Source organism: Lutra lutra, chromosome 12 (genome assembly GCF_902655055.1).
Source record: "Lutra lutra chromosome 12, mLutLut1.2, whole genome shotgun sequence".
Classification (NCBI taxonomy): Eukaryota; Metazoa; Chordata; class Mammalia; order Carnivora; family Mustelidae; genus Lutra; species Lutra lutra.
The window spans coordinates 85,621,224-85,647,548 of record NC_062289.1 but is presented as its reverse complement, the minus strand read 5'-3'; the positions used below and the strand labels follow the sequence as shown (position 1 = coordinate 85,647,548).

Here is a 26,325-nt window from a genome sequence, read left to right as displayed (position 1 = left end):
TTTTGGTGCTGAATCAAGAGATTTGCCCGGAGCCCCTCTCAGTGACAGATTTGGTTTTACATGCTCTGTGGCCCAAAGATCATCTCCCATCTATGACCTCGACCTCGGCCTACTCGGCCCACGGGCCCATCTCTCTTATCCGTCCCCTGGGGCCCTGGGGATTTTTGTCCAGGAATTGAGTGGAAGTGGCAGCAAGCAGCCATCCGTCCTGGGAGAGGCCTGTGCCCTCCAGCCTGGGTGGTGCCCAGACAGAAGCCTTATCTTGAACTGGCTGCAACCAGCTCACCCCTAGCATCCCGCAGGCCCAGGCTGCTTCCCACTCCCATGCTGTTGCTTTGCTGAGCCTGGTAGTACTGACAGGAAGGGACAGAGATGACCCCTGTGTACAGCCCCATCTGGAAAGGTGAGCATATACTCAAGCCAGGCGTGCACTGACCAGGAGACCGCTTCCCTCAACTTAGGGGAACCCAGTGGGGGCTACCTCGGAGGTCAGGGCCATGTGGAGACCCCTAAGGAGATCCAGGAGAGCAGTGTCCTGTATAAAATACTTCTGCCAATGCATCAGGGCCTACAGCCTGCCAGGGGCCAGACAAGTATTTTTTTTCTTTTTTAATAACATAAATTTGTGTAGTATAGCATACATACAGAAGTATATGAAAACATGTAGTGTTTAAAGAACCGCAGATCGAACACATGTGCACACTCCACTCAGGACAAGAATTGGAATGCTTCACAATCCCGGAGTTCCCCCCCTCCTTACCCCGCCCCTGCTTAGACCTGACCACAGACCTTTCCCTCCCTCCCTCCTTTAACCCTCCACCCACTCCCCTTGCCAGAGGCAACAACTATTCTCAATTTTTTTTCTTTTGAAGATTTTTTTATCTGACAGAGATCACAAGTGGTGGTGGTGGGGGGGAGTCCCCTCCGAGCAGAGGGCCCCATGTGGGACTCGATCCCAGGACCCCAGGATCACAACCCGAGCCGAAGGCAGAGGCCTAACCTACTGAACCACCCAGGTGCCCCCTCAATTTTGTTTTTACACTTCCTTTATTTTCTGACCCTGGAAGGTCGTGTGAACCTTGGGCAAGTGGTGAGCTAATTTTCCTTACCTGTGCAATAATACCATTACTCAGCTGTAGTTTTACCATACCCTAAACAACACATTTGAGTTTTACCATATCTTAAACAACACATTTATTTGCTTGTTCCTGAACTTAATGTAAATGGAGTCAGGTCTGTTTTTCCATGGTATTTTTTGCTTAATGTTATTTTTTCAACTGATCCATGTTAATGCTGTAACTCATTCATGTTTTAATTAATAGACATTTTTCGGATTTTATTTGAGAGAGAGCACGAGTGGGAGTGGTAGGTAGAGGGAAAGGGAAAGAGAGGACCCCAAGCAGACTCCTTGCTGACTATAGAGCCTCACATGGGGCTTAACCTCACAACCCTGAGATCATGACCTGACCCAAAACCAGGAGTTGGATGCTTAACTGACTGAGCCACCCAAGCCCCCTCTGCATCCCCCAATGCATTATTGTTAATAAAGTCCATAGTTTACTTACATTTTCTTAGTTTTTACCTGGTGCCCTTTTTCTGTTTCAGGATCCCATCCGGGTTAGTACAACACATGTAGTTATCATTTCTCCTAAGCCTCCTCTTGGCTGTGAAAGTTTCTCAGACTTGTTTTTGATGACCTTGGCGATTTTGAGGAGGACTGGTCAGGGATTTTGTAGGATGCCTCATTCATTTTTCATTGCTATATGATATAATTCCATTGCTATGTAATAATATATAATAATCTAATGTATAATGTTTGGTTGTGACACCCACACCTTACTAATTCTTCTACTGATGGACATTTCAGTTTCTGATCCTTGTTTCAAACAGGGCTGCTATATACACTTTCGTATGTGTCTTCTTGTTGTTTTTTTTTTTTTTTTTTTTAAGATTTTATTTGTGTATTTGACAGAGACACAGCAGGAGAGGGAACATAAGCAGGGGAGGTGGGAGAGGGAGAAACAGGCTTCCTGCCGAGCAGGGAGCCCGATGCGGGGCTCAATCCCAGGACCCTGGGATCACAATCTGAGATGAAGGCAGATGCTTAATGACTGAGCCACCCAGGTGTCCCTTGTATGTGTCTCATAAGCACACATTTCTGTAGGGTTATATATCCAGAGGCGGAATTGGTGGGTACAGGGTATAGACATGTTCAGTTTTACCAGTTACTATCAAACTGTTTTCCAAAGAAGTTGTATACCTTTACAGGTACAGCTGCAGTCCTTTGGGGCACCTGGGTGGCTCAGTTGGTTAAGTGTCTACCTTTGGCTCAGGTCATGATGTCCGTGTTCTCACATAGGGCTCCCTGGTCAGTGGGGAGTCTGCTTCTCCCTCTCCTGATCCTCCTACCCACTTGTGCTCACCTTCTGTCTCAAATAAATAAAATCTTAAAAAAAAAAAAAAAACTACCGTCCTTTGTCCCACTTCCTCGCTATCATTTGATGTTATCCTTAATTATTTGCAACAGAGTGGGTGTGAGATGATGATACAATGATTTTAGTTTACGTTTTTCTGTTTTATGACAAGATTGAACACCATTTCATATGGTTAGGAACTATTTGTGTTTCCTCTTCTATAAAATCCACCCCCTCCCCACTTTTCTATTGGGTCATTTATTTTTCTCTTTTTAATTCACAGAAGTTCTTTATATATTCTAGATATAATTCAGAACAGGAGTGGCAAAAATTTTCCAGTTTATGGTTTGCCTTTTCATTCTCTTTATAGTATCTTTTGATTAACACAGGTCTTAATTTTAATGTAAATTATAAATCTTTTTCTTTAGTTGTATAGAAATAGAAAATAGTATTTATAGAAAATAGTTGTATTTTCTTTTTTTTTTAAGATTTATTTATTTATTTATTTTAGAGAGAGAGAATGAGTGGGGAGAGGGGCAGAGGGGGAGGGAGAGAGCGAATCTCAAGCAGACTCCACGGTGAGTGTGGAACCGGAGGCGGGGCTTGATCTCAACACCCTGAGATCATGACCTGAACTGAAACGAAGAGTCAGGTGCTTAACCAACTGAGCCACCCAGGCACCCTGTAGTTGTATTTTCTTAGGAAATATGTATCTTGGGGCAAAAATCTGTTCTCCCATTTGTGTGGTATAAGATAGGGATCTTCTTTTTTTTTTTTTAAGATTTTTATTTATTTGTCAGAGAGCACGAGCAGGGGGAGCAGCAGGCAGAGGGAGAAGCAGGTTCCCGGCTGAGCAGGGAGTCTGACTTGGGGCTCCACCCCATGACCCAGATTCATGACCAGAGCAGAAGGCAGACACTTAGAGAACTGAGCCACCCAGGCAGGTAAGAATCCAAGTTTATTGATTTGTTTTTCATTTAGGTTTAAACCTGTATAACCACCAATTAGTGCAAAACTGCTTCTCTCACCAACTTATGGAGCCAGCTTTGTCCAAAGACAGGCGTTCCCAGATAAGCACATCTGTCTGCACTCCCTTCCGTATTGTCAGTCTGTTTTCTGTCCTAGCACCTACACTGTGCTGTCTTAATTACTACCACTTTATAAAAATTGTCAGTACTAGGAAAAGCAAGACCCCCTGATGTTATTCTTAGCAGTGCTTTGGGTATATTTAGCTCTCTGTCGCTCCATAAAATTGTTAGTATCAGGGTCAGATATATTTTTTAAGTTAGATTCATAATTTTCTTTTTTTTTTTTTTTTAAGATTTTATTTATTTAGGGGCGCCTGGGTGGCTCAGTGGGTTAAGCCGCTGCCTTCGGCTCAGGTCATGATCTCAGGGTCCTGGGATCGAGCCCCGCATCAGGCTCTCTGCTCTGCGGGAAGCCTGCTTCTCCCTCTCCCACTCCCCCTGCTTGTGTTCCCTCTCTTGCTGTGTCTCTGTCAAATGAATAAATAAATCTTTAAAAAAAATAAAAAAAAACAAATTCTTAATTTTTTCTTTCTTTTTTTGGATCTTGTTTACTTGACAGAGCAATGGGGGTCGGGGAAGCACAAGCAGGTGGAGGGGCAGACGGAGAAGCAGGCTCCCAGCCGAGTTAGGAGCCCAACACTGGCCTGATTCCCACGACCCTGAGATCGTGACCTGAGCTGAAAGCAGCCACTTAACGACCAAGCTGCCCAGGCGCCCTCGGAGTGTTACTCTTAATTCTATTTGGGGCTGCCTGTCAGCTTCTATTACCCTTTCCACTTGTCCTTTCATTGTTTCCTTCTGTTGCTTCGTTAGTGTTGCCCGTCTTCTGCTTCCCTGAGGAGTAGCCGCATACGTGTATCTGTGTGTGTAGCTGGCTGGGGTCTTTGCTGTGCTCCTGGATGACAGAGGCCCCAGGCCACTTAGAGCGATTCCCTCTGTGCCATCTGGAATGTCCCCGAGTGTGGGTCTGTTGGTGAAGAACTCTCCGTTCTTATTTGTCTGAAAATACTTTTATTTTACTTTGCTCCTTTAAATACTGTATGTTCTTTTCCAGGTTTAGAATTCTAGGTTGCCAGTAATTTTCAGCCTGTGAAGCTGTCGTGCCAGTTTTCCGGCCTCCACTGGTCCTCTGAAGCCAGCGGGGTCACTCCTGGAAAGGTAAAGGGAATGAATGGCTCCCTGCCTGCCCCACTGCTTTTAAGATTTTCTCTTTGTCTTTGGTTTTCTGCAGTTCACTCTACCACGTCTACGGCTGGATTTCTTTTCACTTACCCTATTTGGGATTTGTTGAGATTTTTGTGTCTTGGATTACTGTCCTCTATCACTTGTAGGAAATTCTTGGTCATTATCTCTTCAAATAATAACCTCCTCATACTCGTGTCATCTGAAGCCACAATGAAATGTACGTTTGACTTTTGTCACCTTTCTCAGTTTGTCTCCCGGGTACTTTAATCTTTCTTCTGTATTTTCAGCTTTTTTTTTTCTTTCTCTGGTGCATTCTAGTTAACTTCTTAGCTGTCTTCTACTTCATTTGTTACTTCGCTGTGTCCACTCTGATGCTACATCAATCCACCCAGTTTTTAATTTTGGTGATTGTGCTTTTCATCCCTACAATTCTATTTGACTTTCCTATCTACTCTGTATGTTCACTTCTTATAATTTCCTGCCTCATCTTCGGGCTCCTGGGTGGCTCAGTGGGTTAAAGCCTCTGCCTTCGGCTCAGGTCATGGTCTCGGGGTCCTGGGATCAAGCCCCACATTGGGCTCTCTGCTTGGGGGGGGAGCCTGCTTCCCGCCGCCCCCATCTCTCTGCCTGCCTCTCTGCCTACTTGTGATCTCTGTCAAATAAATAAAATATTTAAAAAATTCCTGTCTCCTGCAGATTTTCAGGTAGGTTTATTGTTCTTTATTTTGTATTTATTTTGTAAGATTTTATTTATTTAAGAGAGAGAATGAATGGTGGGGATGGGCAGAGGGAGGGAGAGAGAGAGAGAGAGAAGCAGACACCCTGCTGAACAGGAAGCCTGACCTGGGGCTCCATCCCAGGACCTGGAGATCATGACCTGAGTTGCAGGCACACGCTCAACTGACTGAGCCACACCGGCGCCCTGTTTATTTTTCTTTAAACAAAGTAAGCCAGGGGTGTTTTTGATCTAATGCTGCTTCTTCTTCTTCTTCTTCTTCTTTTTTTTTTTTAAGATTTTATTTGTGAGAGAAAGGATGAGAGAGAACATGAGAGGAGAGAGGTCAATGGGAGATGCGGGACTCAATCCGGGGACTCCAGGATCATGACCTGAGCCAAAGGCAGTCGCTTAACCAACTGAGCCACCCAGGTCCCCTATATCTAATGCTTCTTTTAAATTTTATTGATTGATTGATTGATTGATTGACACAGAGAGAGAGAGAGCGAGATCACAAGTAGGCAGAGAGGCAGACAGAGAGAGAGGGGGAAGCAGGCTCCCCACTGAGCAGAGAGCCCGATGCGGGGCTCGATCCCAGGACCCTGAGATCATGACCTGAGCTGAAGGCAGAGGCTTTAACCCACTGAGCCACCCAGGTGCCCCTATCTAATGCTTTTTTTTTTTTTTTAAAGATTTTATTAATTTATTTATTTGACAGAGATCACAAGCAGGCAGAGAGGCAGGCAGAGAGAGAGGAGGAAGCAGGCTCCCTGCTGAGCAGAGAGCCCGATGCGGGGCTCGATCCCAGGACCCCGAGATCATGACCTGAGCTGAAGGCAGTGGCTTAACCCACTGAGCCACCCAGGCTATCTAATGCTTCTAATATGTGAAGTTTAGATAGACCTGTCATGTTTATTACTGCTGCCTTTCACTCATAGTGCCTTGTTTTCTTGCATACTTAGTTCGCTTTTACTGTAGGCTGCTTTGCAAAATAGTTGTGTAGATCTCCTAAGACATAAAATGAAGGTGCTTTCCTCTAGGGATGATTGACATTTATTTCTGCCTGGGCCTTAGGCGTACTGCCTGTGACTTTAAATTCATGCCTTGAGGCTTCAGAGGCCACCCCTAGGCTACAGTTTGGGCTGCGCAGCCTGGAGAGTCGGTGTTTACACTCACTCTGGGGTGAGTGTATTTTTCCTGGTTCTGCTCTGCACCATGGCCTATATCCTTACAGACCTTCTAGTTTTGGGGAAGGAGGGCAGCTTTGTTTCTGGTTTGCCTTTATCTTGAGCTGTTAGTCCTTTGGGGTCACAGCTGAATGTCCTATGAGAATTCTCACTTTTGGTGGGCCCTAGATTTGACTTTGCTTTTTCAGCCTGTGAACTCCCCAAACCCCCACTCTCCTGTTTTCGCAGCTGAGTGTATTTGGAGAGGGGAAAAGTGACCTTGGAGATTTTGATGATCTCTCCTTGCTGCTGCTTAGATTTTGGCCTGGAAATTCTGTACTGTCTTGTAGTTCTTTGATACTTCTATACAGATTAAAATATATATATATTTATCCCAGCATTTTAAAATAAACTTTTAGTTTTAGAATATTTATAGACATACAGAAAAATAAGCACATGGCGTGGAAGGGTCCTATATACCCGGGGCCCAGCTTCCCCTAACTTCAGCATTTCACAATGATCTGGTACATTCGTCACGGTGCTTATGTATTATTATAAACTGGTATTTATATGTTATTATTGGCTACAGTTCATAGTTCGTTCAGGCGTTAGTTTTTGCCTCTCTCTCTCCCAGGATCCCACCCAGGATCCCATTTTACGTTCCGTTCTCATGTGTCCTGAGGCTCCTCTTGGCTGGAGAGTTTCTCAGATTTTCCTTGTTCTTGATGACCTTCGCGGCTGTCCCGGCTGGGTATTTGGCAGGTTTGTCTTCGGGATTCGTCAGATGTTTTCTCTTTGATTAGACTGAGATGACGTGTTTTGGGGAGGAAGACCACAGGTAAAATGCCGCTCTCATCACTTCCTGTCAAGGGCACATGCTCTCAAGATGAGCTCACTGGGCTGAGGTAGTGTCTGCCGGGGTCTCCGCGGTGGGCAACTTCCCAGCCACACTGACGTGCTCCCGGGGAGGCCACTGGGCGCCGCTCATGCTCCCTGGGGGCCGAGTTACCTCCAGAAATTACCTGGATTTTTTCTGCATGGGAGATTTCTAGTTTCTCCTGTTTATGTCAGGATAGACTCATGGATATTTTTTCCACACTTTGGATTATAATCCAGTCCGCCATGATTTTGTTGCTGAGATTGTTCTAGTTTTGGCTATCCAAAGCCTTTTCAGTTGGCTCCTGTGTCCCTCCGGTATACCCCATCTTTGATCATTGCTTTTTGTTCGTTTTAGTACTGCTGTGCTTCCGGACACGGCAGTGTTTCTCCAGGCACGTGTCGCACATTTCCTGGCTTGGCCCTAGAATCTGCCATGTCTCTAAGGAGATTTGATTCCTTTCGCTGGAGAACGGCATGAGAAACCTGGAACTAAAGTATGTGCTCATTTCTACTGCAGTGGCCTCGTTGCTTGGCCCTCTCAGTTGATGGCGCAAGGAAGTGCATGGACACATACACCTAAATAGAAGTATTTCATTTTTAAAAAAGATTTTATGTATTTGACAGAGAGACAGTGAGAGAGCACAAGCAGGGGGAGTGGCAGAGGGAGAGGTAGAAGCATGTCCCCTCCCCCTACACTGCGCTGAGCAAGGAGCCCGATGTAGGTCTTGATCCCAGAACCCTGAGATCATGACCTGAGCGGAAGGCCAACGCTTAACTAACTGAGCCACCCAGGCGCCTTAAGAAATAGGTCTACATAAAATCATCTGTAGCAACATTAAATATTAATTTATGCTGGTATCTCCAACTGTAATTAATTACCATGTGAATCATTCTAGCCTTCTTCCCTTATCTAACCTCCCACTCTACTCCCACAGTGAGAACACTGGCTTCCAACATCCGCCATCTGTATCACAGTATTATCAGTTCCTCTCAGTAACCATCATTCCTGGAAACTGTTAACTTCCTCCTGTTTTTAAAAAATGAACGATAGTGGGGCGCCTGGGTGGCTGAGTGGGTTAAGCCTCTGCCTTCAGCTCAGGTCATGCTCTCAGGGTCCTGGGATCGAGCCCTGCATTGGGCTCTCTGCTCAGCGGGGAGCCTGCTTCCCCCCCATCTCTCTGCCTGCCTCTCTGCATACCTGTGATCTCGGTCAAATAAAAAATAAATAAAATCTTTCAAAAATGAACGATAGAATAGTATGTAAACTGTTCTGCACTTGAATTATTTCATTGGCAGACATCACTGGTTGGCTGTCATTCCTTGCTGGTTCGCACAGATCTACCTTGTGTTTTGAAGGCTGCGTAATGTTCCCTGGCATCAATGTTCTTAGTTTATTCAACACCTTGCCTCGCCCCTTGATGGGCATCTGGACTATTTCCGATTTTTTACTACATAATCCTACAGCAGGATGTTGTTGCTTTTGTGAACATGTGGGAGGATTTCACTCAAGTGAAGTGCTTGACCAAGGGGCGTGGATGTTTAAAAATCTCCATGATGCGGGGCACCTGGGTGGCTCAGTGGGTTAAAGCCTCTGCCTTCTGCTCAGGTCATGATCCCAGGGTCCTGGGATCGAGCCCCACATTGGGCTCTCTGCTCAGCAGGGAGCCTGCTTCCTCTCTCTCTCTCTCTCTCTCTGCCTGCCTCTCAGCCTACTTGTAATCTCTCTGTCAAATTTAAAAAAAAAAAAAAATCTTAAAAAAAAAAAAAACTCCATGATGCGTCAAGTTGCTCTCCAAAGGCTGGGCCAGTTGCTGTGCTGCCCCTCAGCACGAATACGGTTTCTTGACGCCAGCCGCGAGGCAGAGCTCCGCATCCGTCAGCCTCTGACTTCTGCCGATCACGTGAAGGGAATTCACTCTTTGTCACAGGCACAGCAGATCTATTTTCCTAACTCAGGAAGTATTGTTCCAAATTTTAACCTTTTTTTTTTTTTTTTTTTTTTAGATTTTATTTATTTATTTGACAGAGATCACAAGCAGGCAGAGAGGCAGGCAGAGAGAGAGGAAGGGAAACAGGCTCCCTGCTCAGCAGAGAGCCTGACGCGGGGCTTGATCCCAGGACCCTGGGATCATGATCTGAGCCGAAGGCAGAGGCTTAACCCACTGAGCCACCCAGGCGCTCCAAATTTTAACCTTTTTACGTAATCAATTTATCCCCTTTTCTCCTGGGATTTTGTGTCCTGTTTAGAAAAGCTGGTCATCTTCCATGTTCTCTCCTAGTACTTTTGTGGTTTTCTTTTTTTTTTTTTTTTAAGATTTTATTTATTTATCGCAGAGAGAGACACAGTGAGAGAGGGAACATAAGCAGTGGGAGTGGAAGAGGGAGCAGCAGGCTTCCCAGGGAGCAGGAGCCCGATGTGGGGTTCGATCCCAAGACCCTGGGATCATGACCTGAGCCGAAGGCAGAGGCTTAACGACTGAGCCACCCAGGCGCCCCTATGGTTTTCTTAAAAAAAACCCCAGACATGCAAACAGGCATAATGAACACCCACATATGTAACACTTAAGTGTTTTGGGTGTTTTGCAGATTTTGGAACTTTGTGTACACCACACTTGGTTTCCACGGTGCACGGAGATTTCTGCTGATCTCTGCAGTTCCGGTTCCCTCATTTTCATCGCTGGTGTGTCATCTAAACCTGTCTCAGGTTTTTACCTGCCATGTACTTTTTTCCCTGGTGTTGGTCCCTTCGGTTGTTCCGACGCTTTGATAAACGTGCCGGCGGGACTCCTCCAGCACCGGTGAGGGCTTCTCTAAGATGGGCAGGAGCGGGCCCCCCGGGCGGGCTGGGGAGGTCCGTGCTTGTGCATCGGGTAGCGGAGGGCGGTTCCCCGCCTCCTTGGTGGCGCAGGGCCTGATGGGCACCAACGCCGTCTCACTGGGACTTGGCCCGTGGGGCTGTACATCTCTATTTTTCTTCCGCCTGGGTCATTTAGCCATTTTCCTTTTGGCGGCCTTGTTTCATTTTTCAAATTTTTTGATTCATTTACAATTGACTGGGCAGAAGGGGGATGCAGCTGTTTTTTCAAGATGACCAACAACTGAGCAAATGCCCCAGCTCCGATCTACTGAGCTGAACTACCGGCTTCCTCACACTCTCTCACACACCAGCTCTTCTCATATTTGACTAAAATGTCTGCTGGTATCTTCATTTATCATTAATATATGAATTACATATCACCACGATGTCAATTCCCTCTGAATTATTAAACTTACCTAAGAACAGGGTCTTACCACGGACCTAGTAAGACTCTTGGGGTTTTCTGTTCTCTTGCAGGCATCGTCCCAGCGGCTGCCTGAGCGCAGAGACGGTCGGAGTGTCGAGTCGCGGGCACAAGGGGGAGTGGGATTCTGGCTGCGTCAGGACCGCTCGTTCCGTTTTCAGTAGGTTATGAAATGGGAATTATGGAAACTGAATTTTTCCTTACATCAAGAATGGATGTTTATCAAATTTTTATCAAATATTTCTTCCTTCTCTGTAGTTGCTAGGATTTGTGCTTTTTATTAGGGTTATCCTTGCCTCACTTTTTTTTTTTAAATGATAAAAGAATCATTTTAGGTTATTTAGAAAATAGAGAAACGCCCCAGCTCAAACCCACGCCTGCTAGAGCGGCACGAAATACCCTCAAGCGGATGAGTCCGCCGCTGCAGCCGCTGCAGCAGGAGCGGGATTTTACCTTTTCCATCTGAACAGCATGAGAAGCCGCTCTCCACTGGCAGCATCTCCAAGCTGCTGACAACTTTTAAAAATCTCTCTCTCTGGAAACCCAGTGACAAGACATGCAGTTTGCCCCACACCTGAGTTTGTGACACACAAGCAGATCTCTTCCCCGGAAAGTCAAGTCTAAGACCTTCCCCCACTGGAAGGTAAAAACCCTTTGGGGTGCGGGGCTAGAGGCCCTCAGTGCCCCTCACCCCCCCTCCTGCCGGAGAACAGTCAGCACCACACTGTGAACTTATCATAGAATAGATTTATTTACCCGAAACCATGTCTGTGCAATGCTTGTTTCCAGCACAGAAACAGACAGTTGATCTCTATTTACAGTCTAAGTCAAACATGCTTTGTGATAAATTGACGGTTAGCATTTTAGTAAGATAAACGCATCACAAGAGTCGTATTGCACCAACATCTGTCTACGGTTTCTGATTTCATTAAATAAGTTACATTTAATACAGTGCAAAAGAGCTGTTTGCACACCCAAAAAAAAGTAACAAGTTATGAACTAGAGGCCTACATTCTAACCTTTTAACACCTGTAGTGTTTTCAGTAGATTTATAAATAAGCAAACTGTACAGGGCCAATTAAAAAGTAGCAGGTTTAAATGATGCCGCAGAGAAATCTGGCTACTTACAACCGAAGGCATGCATTACAACTGAGTATTGTACATTTATATAAACTATGACATTTTGCACAGAGAAACATGGAGACTTGGCTGATGGCTTCTAAGTTCTCAGATAAGGTTTCAGAACCTCATTCTTCTTGCAGCAAAGAAACCAAAGTTCTCTGGAGAGGCTTTCTGATTCATTAAGCTAAATTGTACATTTGTAATTACTATTTTGATTTAAAAGCTAAACCCCGTTGGTAATACGTTTCCTCCACATAACACACAATGAGTTGGGGACTTTTTCTATTTTTCTTTTTCCCCCAACATCAATCATGCAGAGGGCTGGTAGATGTGTTGCTAAAAACGCACATGCACGCAACCGAACACCCTTATATTTCTGCAAAATGGTTTAGGAAGCGGTTACTCCAGTATTGCTGAAAAGGAAAGAGAGAGGAAATCAGCTTTATGATATATGGGAAAGAAATGTTAGAATAACTATTTAAGATTAATAGTGACAAGGAATAGCGAGAAGGAATATTCAGTTTGACCTTTTAAGATTTCAAGACCAGCATTTCTGATTAACTGTCCCTGAGGCGCTGCTTACGTAGGGTAGCAGCTAGAAGCACTGGCTTGGCAACACGGACCCCTGTCGTCCAGCTAAAGAGCAGAGGCCGCCCTGGCTCACAGAAGAACCCCACCAGGCAGACACGGAATCGCTTCAGATGTAACGGAAGGGAGATGGGCAAGAGGAGGGGAGGTTCTCGGTTAGCAGTGCCGATGGTAAGGAAGGTGAAGCAGAGGTGAGCGGCGTGGCAGAGTGCGAAGCCTCTGGGCTCCTCCCGTTCCCTACCCTTCCTCTCAGGGGGCTAGTCCTGCCCGGTTCTAGAAGGGGAGCTGCGGTCCTTACCCCCTCTCTGAAGAAGGATGGGGATTATCGTCACTTTTAGCTGTGCGGTGGTTTTTGACAAAATTGGTGGTTACATTAAAAAGGCAACAGACAGTGTGGCAGCCTTAGCTCAGGGCACTGCGCACTGCTCCGGCGGCGGGCACGTGCTGTACAGACCTTGAGCTAATGCCTGTAGTCTGTAGTCGCCTACCCCTGAGGTCTGCCACCGCAAGGACATTCAGGGGGCTGAGGCCCAGTCTGAGGGTTGACGTGGTAGCAGCCGCTTGTGGGGGAGGCTGGCACTGGCCCTGCTTGTCTGGGAGCTTGTGCAGCTCACTCTGCGCCCTGTGCCCCCTGCTCCGTGCAGAGGAAGAAGGAGCTGCTGGAGTGGGACCCCAGCTGGGCACGTGAGGTCGCCACCTTCCCGGCCAAGCCCTATCAGAGAAGCCGTGTGAGGCCTACCTTTCTATCGAGGAGAACACGGACAAGTTTTGGTGAGTTTGAAAACGACATTACCCTGACTCGTCCTGATGGCAGCAAGAGCAGAGCCCGCCTGTGCTTTCCTGCCAGGGCTGGGTGAGGCTAGGTCTGGGCACCTGTCCCGTGCTGCGGGAGGCCCGAGGCCAGGAATGTGCCTGCAACAGCTCTGTGGCTGAGGAGGGGCTCCCATGGGCGTGTTTCTCAGCAGCAGAGCCTGAACCACCTCCATGGGCTGGACAGGCCTGAAGCTGAGAAACCACAAGGCCAGAGCCGGCCCAGGGCCATCTGGGGCTGCGTGTGTCTCTGACGGCAGCAAACCACATTCCACTTCTTCTGCAAATGCCACTCTATCAAGGAACCGGATCAGGGAAAGCTGTCTGGTAAGTCTGGCTTCCCCGGACTAACACACCAGCAAGCTCAGACATCCTATCCTATCTTGGTTTGCAGCCAAGGTGCGCTCCTTCCATTTGATCAACCAATTTTTATGCCCAAATCGGCAAAACCCACCCTCCTTCCCCCTCTATATTCTATGCCAAACAAACCAACTTCCCTTCCTCAGAGACCTCAGTGAGCCAGGCCGGGACTGCCATCCCCTTATACTCAGACCTGGGAAGCTGGCAGCACCTTGCTTAATGTCCATTAACTTTCCCCCAAACACTGAGCCTTTATCGCATGTCGGGGCTGGCCCCAGTACTTTCGTAAGAACAGGCCGGGGCTCAGGGAAGGAGCTGATGCCTAGGCCGCCTTCACCCTGGCTCACGCCTAGGCTGGCTGGTTGCCGCCACAGCCAGGCCCTCCTGACGAGTCTGTCTCCCACCAGGCCCTCCTCAGCATCTGGCCGAGCCGCCGTCCCAAGGCCGTGCACGGACTCCACCGCCGCCACACCTCAGGTCCGCTAGCCCGCCCTGCGTGCGCACAGGTACCCCGCACCATACTCTTGCTGCTCTCGGGGACAGTCACAGAGCACAGCAGTACATGACGTTAAGTGTCACAGCTAGCTCACTCCGTGGCAGTCACCTTTAGGCTAAAGCATCAGGGCTCCAGGGAATACTCACGTTAGTTGATGGATGTTGGAAGGCATTGGAGGAAAACACCATAGTTAGGACAGTTAATGACTTACACACGGTTGGTAAGACTGATCTCAAACATGCGCAACATATCATAGTAACCATGGTGTTGGTTAGTGCCACATTCAAATAAAAATAGTTCTATACAATATGTTCATTTGGTCATGTGCTATTTACAGATTTTTACAAAAACACATACACACACACACATATACACACGCACTCCCCCTTATGTTCTCTACACCAGGCTAAAACAGGCCAGCAGCAACTTGCAAAAAAGTATCATGGGTGACAACAGGTGCCTATGTGTTCATTCCTACAGCTACCTATGCAGCAGAACACCATCCTCCTTCCCCTCGGGCACAATAAAACTCAAGTTCTGAGCTAAGAACTTAATTGGACACAATTTGTTATAGTTCAAGCTAAGCCACTTAAAAACAAGACAGTTATTTTTCTGTCCATTTAAAATGTTTTATTTTCCTTTTTAAACTAGATTGTAAAGTGCCACTGAAATAGGCAATGTTGGCAAAACAATGTCTGTTACAATAAAATACATTAGACATTTAAATAAATAACCTTAAAAACTACGTGGGGGGACTCGAACCCAGTCGATTGAATCTGGAACAATGTTTTCTGCACAAGCGAGAACAGGCATACCTCTTGTTAAGACTGATGTAAACAGAACCATCGGAACCTAGGGGAGAAGCAGCCGAGCGGGGCCAGGAGTGGGGGTGGGAGTGAACGGGGGCCGGGGGAGTGAGGGAAGTGGCAAACCAAAAAATACTGACTGAGGTAGCAGTACTCTGCTCAGTGCAGAAAAATTGGCTTATGAATAAAAATTAGACTGTGATCTCAGATTAAATCCAGATGATCATGCAAAAGACACAATACATGCTATTTAGTTTTAGAAAAAAACAAAAAAAAACAAAAAAAAAAAACCAAAACCCACACACATTCATTTCCTAAAATCTGCTGCCAATTAACTTGCTGACAATGTCCGCTGGCTCAACTGTTTGTTTTATACAAGGATGAGTATTAAACAGAACACTGTACATGCTTTTTCATCTACAAAAAAATATTTGCATAAAATAGTGTTAGTTCTCTGTACATGTCAATGGACACTTTAATTATGTGTATAAAAAAGGAAAATCTTGCCCCACTGGAGTCAGAAAAGCAAAACAAAATCTAGAGTATGAAATTTCCTTCACCAGCCAATATGTTCATGTGAAAATTCAGCAGAAATAGACAGTTGCTTTAAACAATAAAAAAATTAATTGATTAAGTTAAACATCTTCTTTATGTAAAACTGTCAGTCAAGACCAGAACATATCACTAAAGTTAGTGTCTGTGCTATAGACCCAGATCACCAGGGGCATTATGAGCAGCACAAACGGCCAGGAAATCCCGTCGGTGCATGCCGAGAGCGAGCAGGACGTGGTGGCAGGCTGCACACACTCTTTACCAGGTTCCAGGTAGTTGCGGGCCACAAACTTGAGTGTCTCGTCCATCAGAATCACAGGCAAGGAGATTTTCAGCACCATCAGCCACTGGGTCAGATTCAGCGGTGTGATCTGGAAAATAAGCTGAAACACAAAAAAGCTCTGTCAAGATCCCAGACCTCGCAGGACAGGCAACGAGGCCCCAGCCTCGGCCCTGGTCCCACCAGCGCTTACTGGCAAAGGTTCCACGTAGAGGATGAGGAAGTGGAGCGACATGGACAGGCAGATGGAGCCCACGAGCCAGATGTTCTCCCAGGGGGGCATCCTCAGCAGGGACTGGTTTTCGGACAAGCTGCACAACAACGAGACGTACGTGAAATGTGCCCGCCTAAAAGGCCAAGGCCCTATCAATGAGTGACCAAGACCGTCCCGAACCATGCTTCAATAAGGCAGTGGCGAACACGGCATTGCCCACTGACCTAATTCTACTTAGTGACGTTTCTACTGTGGCAAAATTAAAGGAAGAATGTTCAGATGTAGGACAAACTTCCAATTTTAAATCTAGGTTTCGGCACAGCAGACTCCATTTCAATGGACTCAAAGCTGCTCTCAATTGCCCTTGACACTGATACCGTTTCAAAATTTCCATTTTTGTCACTGGCTTATAACTGGAGGATGCCATTTGTCTCATTACTCCAGGGCAAGAGTGCCTTCTCTGTGGGCACCGGCATACAAGGGCACCGAAGGCCCTATTTTTGGCCCCCGCTGTCTCAGAAGGAGCATGTGGTTAAGCACTCCCACTACTTCCTGGAGGTGACGACAACTCAAGTTCTTCAAACCTCAAGTTCTTCAAACTGGTGCTGCCTGTTCTTTCTGGGAGGGAGGAGCTTTCCTGCAAATCCTCCAGCAACCGTGACACCCAGTTCCCCGGTGCACTGGCTGGTGGAGCTCTTGCCCCAGCCTGTCGAGGTTTCACTGACCTGTTGAGGGCGTTACACATCTCTATGGTTACTAGAACAGACAGCGCCATTGTCATCGGGTATGGGGACTCAAAGATTGCACAATCCACTCCTTCAAAGTCCGGGTTGTCATCTTTACACTGTAGGAAGTGGCTCTGCAACAAATGCCCAATCAAGTTTGTCATCAATCAAATACATTTCCAAGGTCCCTGTCCCCGTTCCACAGGAAGCCCAGGACACAGACCCACGCAACAGCTCACCCCATCTCCCAGAGAAGCCTTGGGTCCTTCAGGATCATCTCAGATGCCACTGCTAATTATCTGAGTGTTAAGGTTACTTGGGAGGCACCCAAACCACAAAATGCTCAAGGACAGCCTTGTAACACTTTGCCTCTAAGGGAGAGGAGAAAAGGCAGACACATACCAGCTGGTAGAAGGACACCCTTGGCCCTCCGTCGGCAGCAATGAACCACCACGCGGCGGCACCCACGGTAGCTGCGCCAACGTAACCTGGGAAGAGACACACGCGGCATGTGCAGCCCCCGCTCTCACTGCAGGTCCTGCCTCGAGGGCCAGTGCCCAGCAGAGGGGACACAGGGTACGACGATGGTACAGGAGAGCCTGTGCAGCCACTAGCAACAACTGCTCACTCCCATCAGCCAAAGCACCCAGACAGAGGGTTTCTGCAAGGAGAGGGGTGTGTGCGGTATGAAAAACTAAGCAACTCTTACAGAGTTTCTGAGGAATTGGACCTAGTGGAGTTGGCTGGACCTTACGCTAGCCAAGACCCTCTGAAACCGGCGGCTGACGTTTACGGTTGCAGGTACGTGCCTCCGAGGCGCCTCACTGTGCTGGAGCGCCACGTCACAACCACCCAGGACTCGGAGGAAAACTGATGCTCCCAGTTACCCACTTACTTGCTCCATCAAAGACCTGGCAGAACCGTTACGTGGAAATACGACCAGAGCAGGTAGTGCAGGATGCAAGCAACATGGCAAAACCCAAGGCAGATTCTGGGATCACCTCCCCACCGATACCCCCAACCAAGTGGTTCTGAATTGAGCAAGTTTATTACAAAGCAATGGGGTAGTGAACACAGGGACACCATGAAGATGGTCCCAGTGTGGCAGCATCTACCGGAAGATAAAAGCGCACATTCCCTCCAACCCGGCAGTTACAAGGAAACAGGAGACAGCTGGTGGACAGGGACAAGGCAGCCACACGCGTACTGACATGGCAATTCCCAACAAACGGAGAAATACAGGCTTCAGCACACGTATGTGTACAGCACACCAACACTTAAGAAATATATGCACGGGATAGATCAGTTTGCTAGAGTATTTCTGGAGGGCACAAGAGAAATTCTATATTGAAGGAGAACTGACTGGCTGAGAACCTTCCCACTTTATGCCACAGTGTGCTTCTGGAATTTTAAATCATGTGAACATACTAAAAAAACAAACAAAAAACCACCTTCCTATTGAACCCCAGGGCAGTTATTTTAACTCTCTGGCCTCACTTTCTTAAGCTCTTAAATTGAGGACAAGAACCGGTAGCCAGGCAGAAGCAGGAGGGCCACAGATAGGAAGTATGAGGAACCGGACTGTGCCCGGAGCTCCTGTGTGTTTCCCAGGCGCTGCGGATGAATGCACAGCTCCCTCCTCTGCTCATGGGGAGCGGGGCTGAGTTTCCCAGCTTGGGGATGGAAAGCCTGACCCTGACAAACCCCTGCATCCTTCTGCCCTTAGGTTAAATCTGAAAACCTCATTCACAAAGGCCCAAGGAATGACAGGGATAAATAAAACAAGGGATTAACTCTCCTGTAAACTGGGTATACAGTTTATTAAACTCCATTTTTTTGTTACCCTAATACAGATAGAAAGAATGTGCTTTTAAGGAATGAATTTACAAAAATTTTGCCTCATAAACATGTGGTTTAAAAGTCAACGATATAAAAACTATACTCACAGCCAATGGCCAGGTAACGGAAAAAGAGCCATCCACTGATCAGGGGTTCCTTCGGGTTCCGGGGTGGTTTGTTCATGATGTCCAGGTCGGGAGGGTTGAACCCCAGGGCAGTGGCAGGCAGGCCGTCTGTCACCAGATTGACCCAGAGCAGCTGGACAGGAATTAAAGCCTCAGGAAAGCCAAGGGCTGCTGTCAGGAAGATACTGTTTCCACCCGAAGAAAGAGAAAGACCCCAAATTATTTTGGCCACGACTGACACAGCTTGAGCGCCCTCTTCCCCTCCATAAAATCAATGGACAGTTAACAATGACTGCTTGAAATTACTTTTGGGCCACCACAGCACATTGGTTATACCTTATTTCGAGTTCAAGCACAATGTTAGAAGGCCAAAAATTTTACATTACTTCACCCAGTAAAACTCATTTCTATGTTCAAGGGCATCCTTTACACACAAGGGCAGCCATAGGATAGCCCTCCCCTGGGCTGGAAGAACCTCCACCTTCCTCCTCCTGCCCGGCCCTCCGCCCCCGACTCACAAAGCTGCTGCCCTACGAACAACAGATCTGGAAAACTGGTCATCCCATGCCCCGACCTCAAGGGACTACAAGTGATCTCTCATGGGGACCCACCAGACCACTTCCCCCACATTCGAGGAGATGAGATAGCGGATGAACTGCTTCATGTTGTTGTAGATGGCGCGCCCCTCCTCCACCGCAGCCACGATGGTGGAAAAGTTGTCGTCGGCCAGCACCATCTCTGAGGCCGTTTTAGCCACTGCCGTGCCAGAGCCCATGGCAATGCCGATCTCAGATTTCTTCAGGGCGGGAGCATCATTCACGCCGTCCCCAGTCTGAAAGGGAATGTGACCGCTGGTTTATGCACACCTGCCACCACGTCACACACATGCCTGACAAAGGCTCGGCCATCCTGAAGCGCGGGCAATGACAGGAGCCGTGGCCCTCTGGGCACAGATAAAGAATTCTCATTTTTACAAGGTGGCATCACAAAACACACTTCATCTGGGAAACGTAAAATTGCCACATGAGCTGAAGAGACTTCAGAGGGAAGTGGAACAAAAAGGACTTCAAAATTCATTATATTATTATTATTTTTTAAAGATTTTATTTATTTGACAGACAGATCACAAGTAGGCAGAGAGGCAGGCAGAGAGAGAGAGGAGGAAGCAGGCTCCCCGCTGAGCAGAGAGCCCGATGCGGGGCTTGATCCCAGGACCCTGAGACCATGACCTGAGCTGAAGGCAGAGGCTTTAACCCACTGAGCCACCCAGGCGCCCCTCATTATATTATTTTTTAAGCAAACCAAACCCAAAACCGCCCACATGGCAGTTAAGACACAGCACTTGTATCCACACAGAGAAATCTCAAGTAGAACAGCTGCAGAATGCAGAAAGAGGGAAACCGTAACATGCCGTTTACAAAGGTCACGATCATGCAGAAGGACTGAATACTGTCTGCAGATACACAGCCATCATCCCCATGGGTGTTTTTTAAACTTTTCCTGAACACCCAACACTGAATTCACAACAGTGGTTCCCTCTAGAAGAGGAGGAGAGGAAGGAAGGGGAAAGGTAGTATACCTGTAATATCTGCTTTCAAGTAACATTATTTTCTTCAAGTTTTACAGATAACAGAAAGCAAATATTACACAAGGTGAATGTGTCTGGGTGCAGAGTCACAGTAGGTAAGAATACTGCAAATGCCTCGCACATGGGCAGTTCTTAATGCCTGACCAGTACATCTAACCTCAGGTAGGGTTATGGAACAGCAAAGAGTTATACCCTGAATCACTTTTTAGAAAACCTGAAAGAGAAACATGTATCCTTTTGAGGTGCTTGGGTGGCTCAGTTGTTAAATGTCTGCCTTCTGTTTGGGTCATGATCCCAAGGTTCTGGGATCGAGTCCTGCATCGGGCTCCCTGCTCAGTGGGGAGTGGGCTTCTCCCTCTCCCTCTGGTTCATTCTCACTCACTCTCAATAAAATCTTTTTTTTTTTAAAATAAAGATTTTTATTTATTTATTTGACAGAGAGATCACAAGCAGGCAGAGAGAGAGAGAAGAAAGCAGACTCCCCACTGAGCAGAGAGCCTGATGTGGGGCTCGATCCCAGGACCCTGAGATCATGACCGGAGCCGAAGGCAGAGGCTTAACCCGCTGAGCCACCCAAGTGCCCCTCAAATCAATAAAATCTTAAAACACAAAGAAATATGTACACTTTAACCAAGATAAAGACTAGATGTCATCAAATATTTCCCCACAACTGATTCAGAAGGCATACTTCTACTTCCTAAACTACTCCAGAATCTTCCCTCAGGTAACATACAGCATGCCAACTACAGGTCAACAGAACTCTACAGAAACAGCCTGATCGTGACAAAAATCCAAGATATTCTAAATCTGGGACTTGTTACTAAAAACTTATGTCAAAATTACAATCTGCTGTGTCTGCGTAGCGTGAGTCCAAAGGTACTCACCATAGCTGTAATCTCATCAAAAGACTGAAGAAATTCTACAATTTTTGACTTGTGGGAAGGTTCAACTCGAGCAAAACAGCGAGCATTCAAACAGGCATCTCTCTGGGCTGAAGGATTGAGCTCATCAAACTCCCGACCCGTAAAAGCCTTTGAAGTCACATCCTCGTCCTGCCCGAAGATGCCAATGCGCCGACAGATGGCCACTGCAGTGCCCTTGTTGTCCCCCGTGATCATGATGACCCGGATGCCTGCTTGCCGGCACAGCTTCACAGAAGAGGCCACTTCAATTCTTGGAGGGTCCAGCATGCCCACACAGCCAACGAAAGTCAGATTGGTCTACAGCAAAAGAATCATCTTACGTTCAAACAGGAAATTCTAGTTTCTCCTCTGGTGTAAAACAAGGGCCAGTCATACATTAAGAGCAATTTCCTATAATAAATCCTTTAACTGTGGCTCGTACCTAAGATTAATATTCACAGAGAGAAATCTAATGAGGAACAATATTAGTTCCAATTAACTGGAAAGGATGAAAAACAGTACTACGTTCTTGTAACTAAATCATCCTTTAACTTTCATGAAAAACACACCAAGGAATAAGAGCATTTTGATACGGGCTACTCTAGGGGCCCCCAGTACCCAAGTTATTCCTTATTCCTTTCAGGAGACGCTTCAGGAAGTCACATACCTGATGAGAAAGAATTCTATGAACAGACAAGTGGAAGGAACCTCCCAACTTGGTATTTAGGCCTTTAGTAACTCACAAATGTTTAAAAAAATTCCCAATTTAAAAAACATCTTAATTTACAGAGGAGTTGCAAAATAGGCTTTATAAGTTTATTTAGCTCAAGTCTTAATTATTCTATCTTGAAAGTAACAGACTTGAATTCAACTGTTAACTACACTTCCACTTGTTGGAAGCAGCAAGCTAGATCTGAACGGCAACGCATTTGGCTGCAGAAAAACAAATAACCACACCCCTTTCTTGGCAAAAGCAAGACTCATTTGACCTTTTACTGAAGGAGTACTGTTTGAACACAATGAATGTGCAGGGTGTGGGGGAAGAAACTTTTCGTTAGCTAACCTCGTATTTAATAAAGTTGGCAGAGTCCTCAAGGTTCATTTCTTCTCTTCTCAGTGGGTTGTCATGAGTGGCCAGAGCCAGGCACCGCAGTGTGTCGCTGCCACTGCCCCATTCCCGAATGACAGACATGATCTTCTGTTTGACTCCCGGGGTCATAGGAACTTTCGTACTTCCAACTCGAATGTGGGTGCACCTGTCGATGACACCTTCGGGAGCACCCTGGAAATGTTACAGATTGGAGTCAACAGCTGTATTTACTGGGCTCACCCAGGATGCTAATCCTGGTGAGAACATCTCAACCGCAGTCTGCCACACTTGCCTTCACAAACATTTTGCTCATCGATGTCCGGCTTGGTTTGTTTGGTGTACAATAAACTGACATCGATTTCCTATCACGTGAAAACTCCAGAGTAAATTCCTTTTTCATCAACTGCTTGATGACCTACAGGAGAACATCCATGGAATATTATTGGATGGCAATTTCTGTATATTTTTCACTTGTTCAACAAATATTCACTAAGCGCCTATTATGTGACAGGCACTGGGGGTTTATGACAATGAACAAAACAAGTAAGTTCTCCCCCTCATGAAGCTTAAACTTGCTCTCTAGTTTGGGAAAGACAAGCTGGAATGTAAACATAAAGTTCTATGGAGAAAAAATTTTAAGGTGGGGGGGGATGGAAATTATGTATGTATGTTCAGATCACAACTTTATATAAAACAGCCAGAAGGCAACATGTGAGTAAAAACGTGAGAGCCCGGAGTGCGGAACGCAGGCTGGTAGGACCCGGCCTGTTCAAAAGGGGCCTCCAGGACAAGCAGCTGGAAAATCTTGCAAGGCAAAGAGGTGAGAACCAAGTTGTAGGATGTTAAAAATCACCTTAAGGCATCTGTAACAAGTGAAAATGGAAGACAAGGGAGGGTTTTGAGGTCTGGCAGTTGTGTCAGAATGAGCTGAAGGGGGACAAGGAGCACCACTTAGTACAAATAATCCAAGAAATGATGGCGACTGTGGGCAGAAATAGGTGGTCCAGAGCACTGCTGCCTCACAGGAGTTCCTGCTGTGGTGGGAATGTTCTAGCAGAGCTGCTCATTTAGCTGTCCAATGTGGCCACTAAGCACCTGAGGAGTTTCAGGGAGCCAGTGGCCATGTATTACACACCAGCACGGTGACTGGGAGACCTCATGGGAGTAACTGCAGACAGGAGCGGGTGAGGACTGGGCCCTGGGGCCTCCCTACCGCTGGCAGGAGGTGGAAGATCCAACCAAGGGAGTCGGCAGAGGGCAGGGAGCGCAAGAGAACAAGTGAAGGAATGTTTCGAGGAGGGAGAGACTGACAGCTTGGGTAAATGAGGACTGAAAAGTACCCTGCAGACTTAGACGCTGTGGATCTGGATCATGTGTACAATCAAATTACCTACAACATATAAGGTGTCTTTTTTTTTTTTTTTAAAGATTTTATTTGACAGAGAGAGAGAACACAAGTAGGCAGAGAGGCAGGCGGGGGGGGGGGGGGGGGGGGGAGAAGCAGGCTCCCCGCCGAGCAGAGAGCCCGATGCGGGGCTCGATCCCAGGACTCTAGGATCATAACCTGAGCTGAAGGCAGAGGCTTTAACCCACTGAGCCACCCAGGCGCCCCTGCTGTGTCTTTTATACCTCTGCTTTTTCTTGCCTTATTGCACAGACGGGGGCTGCCAGTAGAATACTGAATAGAAACACGGAAGGTAGAACTTCTGTTGCTACTGAGTATGACATTACTACAGGCTCTGTGTAAATGTACCATCAACTTGAAGGTGAAGTTTGCTGAGTTTTTATCATGAACAGAAATTTTATCAGATGCCTTTTCTGCATCCACATAATAATCTTATGGTTTTCCGTCTTGATTTGGATTACCCTGATTCTCCCCTATCCCCCACTCAGACACAGAGCCAATGAGAATTACAGAAATCCCCAAGAACCTCAGCGCCCAGTGTGGGCAGTGCTGAGTGGACTGACAGCCACCCTCTCAGCCAGCTGCCACAAGCAGAAAAAGACCATCACTGAATTCTGCATTACCTGACGCATATGGATCTCTTACATGTTTAGTTTCCATCAAGCATTTGTATCAAATGCTCAGAAGGAAGACTGATGGGATATGGAGTGATTCTGACTAAGGTGTGGACCCAGGCACCAGATATATGGGGCGGCGGGGGGGGGGGGTGGTGCGAACAAAGCCATTTCTCAGCGTTAGAATGGTCTACAGTGGTAGTTATTTCCAAATGGTCCACTAGGCATTAAAAAGCCGGATCCTGCCCACTTTACCTCTGACCTACAACAGGTTCCTCCTTTCTGGGGGCTGGGGATTGGCATGAATTTGGATGTGGGAATTTTCAGTTAAGGAGCCCCATGATAGTCATTTCTGACACCCCCCGCCACCCCGCTCAGCTGCAGACCAAAAATATGAGGCAAAGGCAGGCATGAAGCAAGAAAATGCTTAGTTTGCAGACAAGAGAACAGATGGCTGTGCCCTTATTTGTGGTCATAACAGTTAACATACCACTTTTAAAGCTCCAGGATACTACTTGTTTCCCTTCATTGAGTAGTTATAGGTCTAGAATCAAACAGTTCTAACCCTCAGTTTGTGTGAAGCTAAGTCTTTATGTTGCACTTAGTCACACCAACTAATAATAGAGCTGTCAGGCAATGTGGCTTTCCAGGCACCAGCACCACCCCCTACCCTTACCACCAGTCAGGGAGTGAACTCTCTAATGGAGACAGGGGGCCTGGACTTCTCCCGTCCTATGGAAATCACATATGTCAGGCCAGGATGCCACAGGACCTGCCCAAGACCCTCACGACTAGGAGACTGATGGCTGTGAGGTGTGAATCAGTACACTATAGCAGAGATCTGGATCCTTAACTCTAGCATGAGTTTTGCTTCCTCAAATAATGCAAAGAAAGGAGACAAAATGAAGGAAAGAAGGGGCACGGGAGCAGGAATCCAGTTCTGCCTCACCCTGTGAGATCACGCAGAGTCACTGAAGGCCTCAGTTTCCCTGCCTGTAAGTGGTGCCAGGATGGACTGGATAGTCTTAAAGCCCCTTTCACAGCGGGAGGTTTGGTGTGCTCACCAAAATGCTTACAGAGCTTGAATGGAGCAGATTCGAGAAAACAGAAAAAGTGAAACAAAAGAATACAGTAAAATGGCTGCTCTGAGAAATTTTACTAGAAGAGAAAAGAAGCTGGGTGCTAATGGGGGAAATAAAGTCCAAAAAAAGTTTTAAGATAAAAACCATACTACTATTTGTCCTATGCTGATAAAGATCCGCGGAGACTAGGCGGAAAAGTGATAACGCAGGAGAGGGGGTGGGGCTTGGGGGGCCGCTGGAGCGAGGGTGGCGGACTCACAGTGCCAGAGGCTCAGAGAAGACAGACCGTGGGGGCACAAGGACTGTGTATGGAATACCTACGTTCTTGGTCAGATAGCTGATCATCTGACCTGAGAGCAAACGTGGGGAAGGAGATGCCGCAAGTCGGGGGAGATAAGGTACATGTATCTTAGCTGTCTATGAGCGGGGAGCAAAGGGCAGCACTGACAACACACTGAGCTACAATACTGACCGAGTTGCAGGCATTTGCTCGCTCTATTTTAGAGAGACCCTTCAATTCGGTATCAAATACATTCATCTTCTCCACTAGGCAAGTGAGAGCAGTCTCTGTAGCTTCTCCAACTTTTTCATACACACCCTTTGCCTGTATTGGTTAAAAGCACAGAAAGTACAAAAGTAGTAAATAAGCTTTTCATTAATGAAGACTTTCTGTTGGAGGACAATTTCTTCACGTCATTCTTTTCGGGGCTGTTTTTATCTGACTCTGGAGCATATGACGCAGATAATTAAAAATATACTCAAAGTATGTTATCTTGCTCTAACAACTAGGCTTTTTATTTCCTTTAACCATGAGAACCCCCTAGTCACAGTATTAATTCAAACAGAGCCTGCAAAAAGCACGTGTCACGGTGTTATCATTCTACAGAGTTCACGTGGGGTTTCTGTTGGGGACTGGCTTGTCTAATTTTAGACAGAAACCAGCGGATTACTATATAAGTAAAAAGAGAAAAAAGGATTCTTGTTGGTTAAATTTTGTATCATCATCATCATCACCATCAAAACAGCCCTCTAACCCTGAGCTTGTCAAGGATGTAACAG

General features: G+C 46.7%; 1 protein-coding gene and 1 long non-coding RNA gene across 5 annotated transcripts in view; one reads left to right on the top strand and one right to left on the bottom strand.

Annotated features, from left to right (window-relative positions):
* The first annotated feature begins 3,295 nt into the window (after positions 1-3,295).
* Positions 3,296-11,637, top strand: LOC125082011 (uncharacterized). Of its 2 annotated transcripts, XR_007121857.1 has the most exons (4): positions 3,296-3,358; positions 4,497-4,600; positions 9,974-10,185; positions 10,722-11,637. It is a non-coding gene; the product is annotated as an uncharacterized LOC125082011 (long non-coding RNA). The 2 variants fall into 2 exon arrangements; XR_007121856.1 differs by lacking the exon at positions 3,296-3,358 and having other exon boundaries at positions 3,995-4,844.
* ATP2A2 (ATPase sarcoplasmic/endoplasmic reticulum Ca2+ transporting 2) overlaps positions 11,396-26,325 on the bottom strand; it is a 62,562-nt gene continuing 47,632 nt past the window's right edge. For 2 of the 3 annotated variants that reach the window (XR_007121854.1, XR_007121855.1), the window contains 11 exons: positions 25,739-25,870; positions 22,458-22,580; positions 22,139-22,357; positions 21,058-21,393; positions 19,197-19,417; positions 18,568-18,770; positions 17,024-17,109; positions 16,622-16,755; positions 15,876-15,993; positions 14,191-15,785; positions 11,396-12,203 (listed from right to left, as the gene is read on the bottom strand). Coding sequence is in view for 1 of the 3 variants with exons in the window: in XM_047697071.1 (XP_047553027.1) it covers positions 12,190-12,203; positions 15,665-15,785; positions 15,876-15,993; positions 16,622-16,755; positions 17,024-17,109; positions 18,568-18,770; positions 19,197-19,417; positions 21,058-21,393; positions 22,139-22,357; positions 22,458-22,580; positions 25,739-25,870 (1,707 nt within the window). In the remaining 2 variants the exon portion in view is untranslated. The remainder of the gene's footprint in view (positions 12,204-14,190; positions 15,786-15,875; positions 15,994-16,621; positions 16,756-17,023; positions 17,110-18,567; positions 18,771-19,196; positions 19,418-21,057; positions 21,394-22,138; positions 22,358-22,457; positions 22,581-25,738; positions 25,871-26,325) is intronic. The other variant, XM_047697071.1, reaches the window with a different exon arrangement.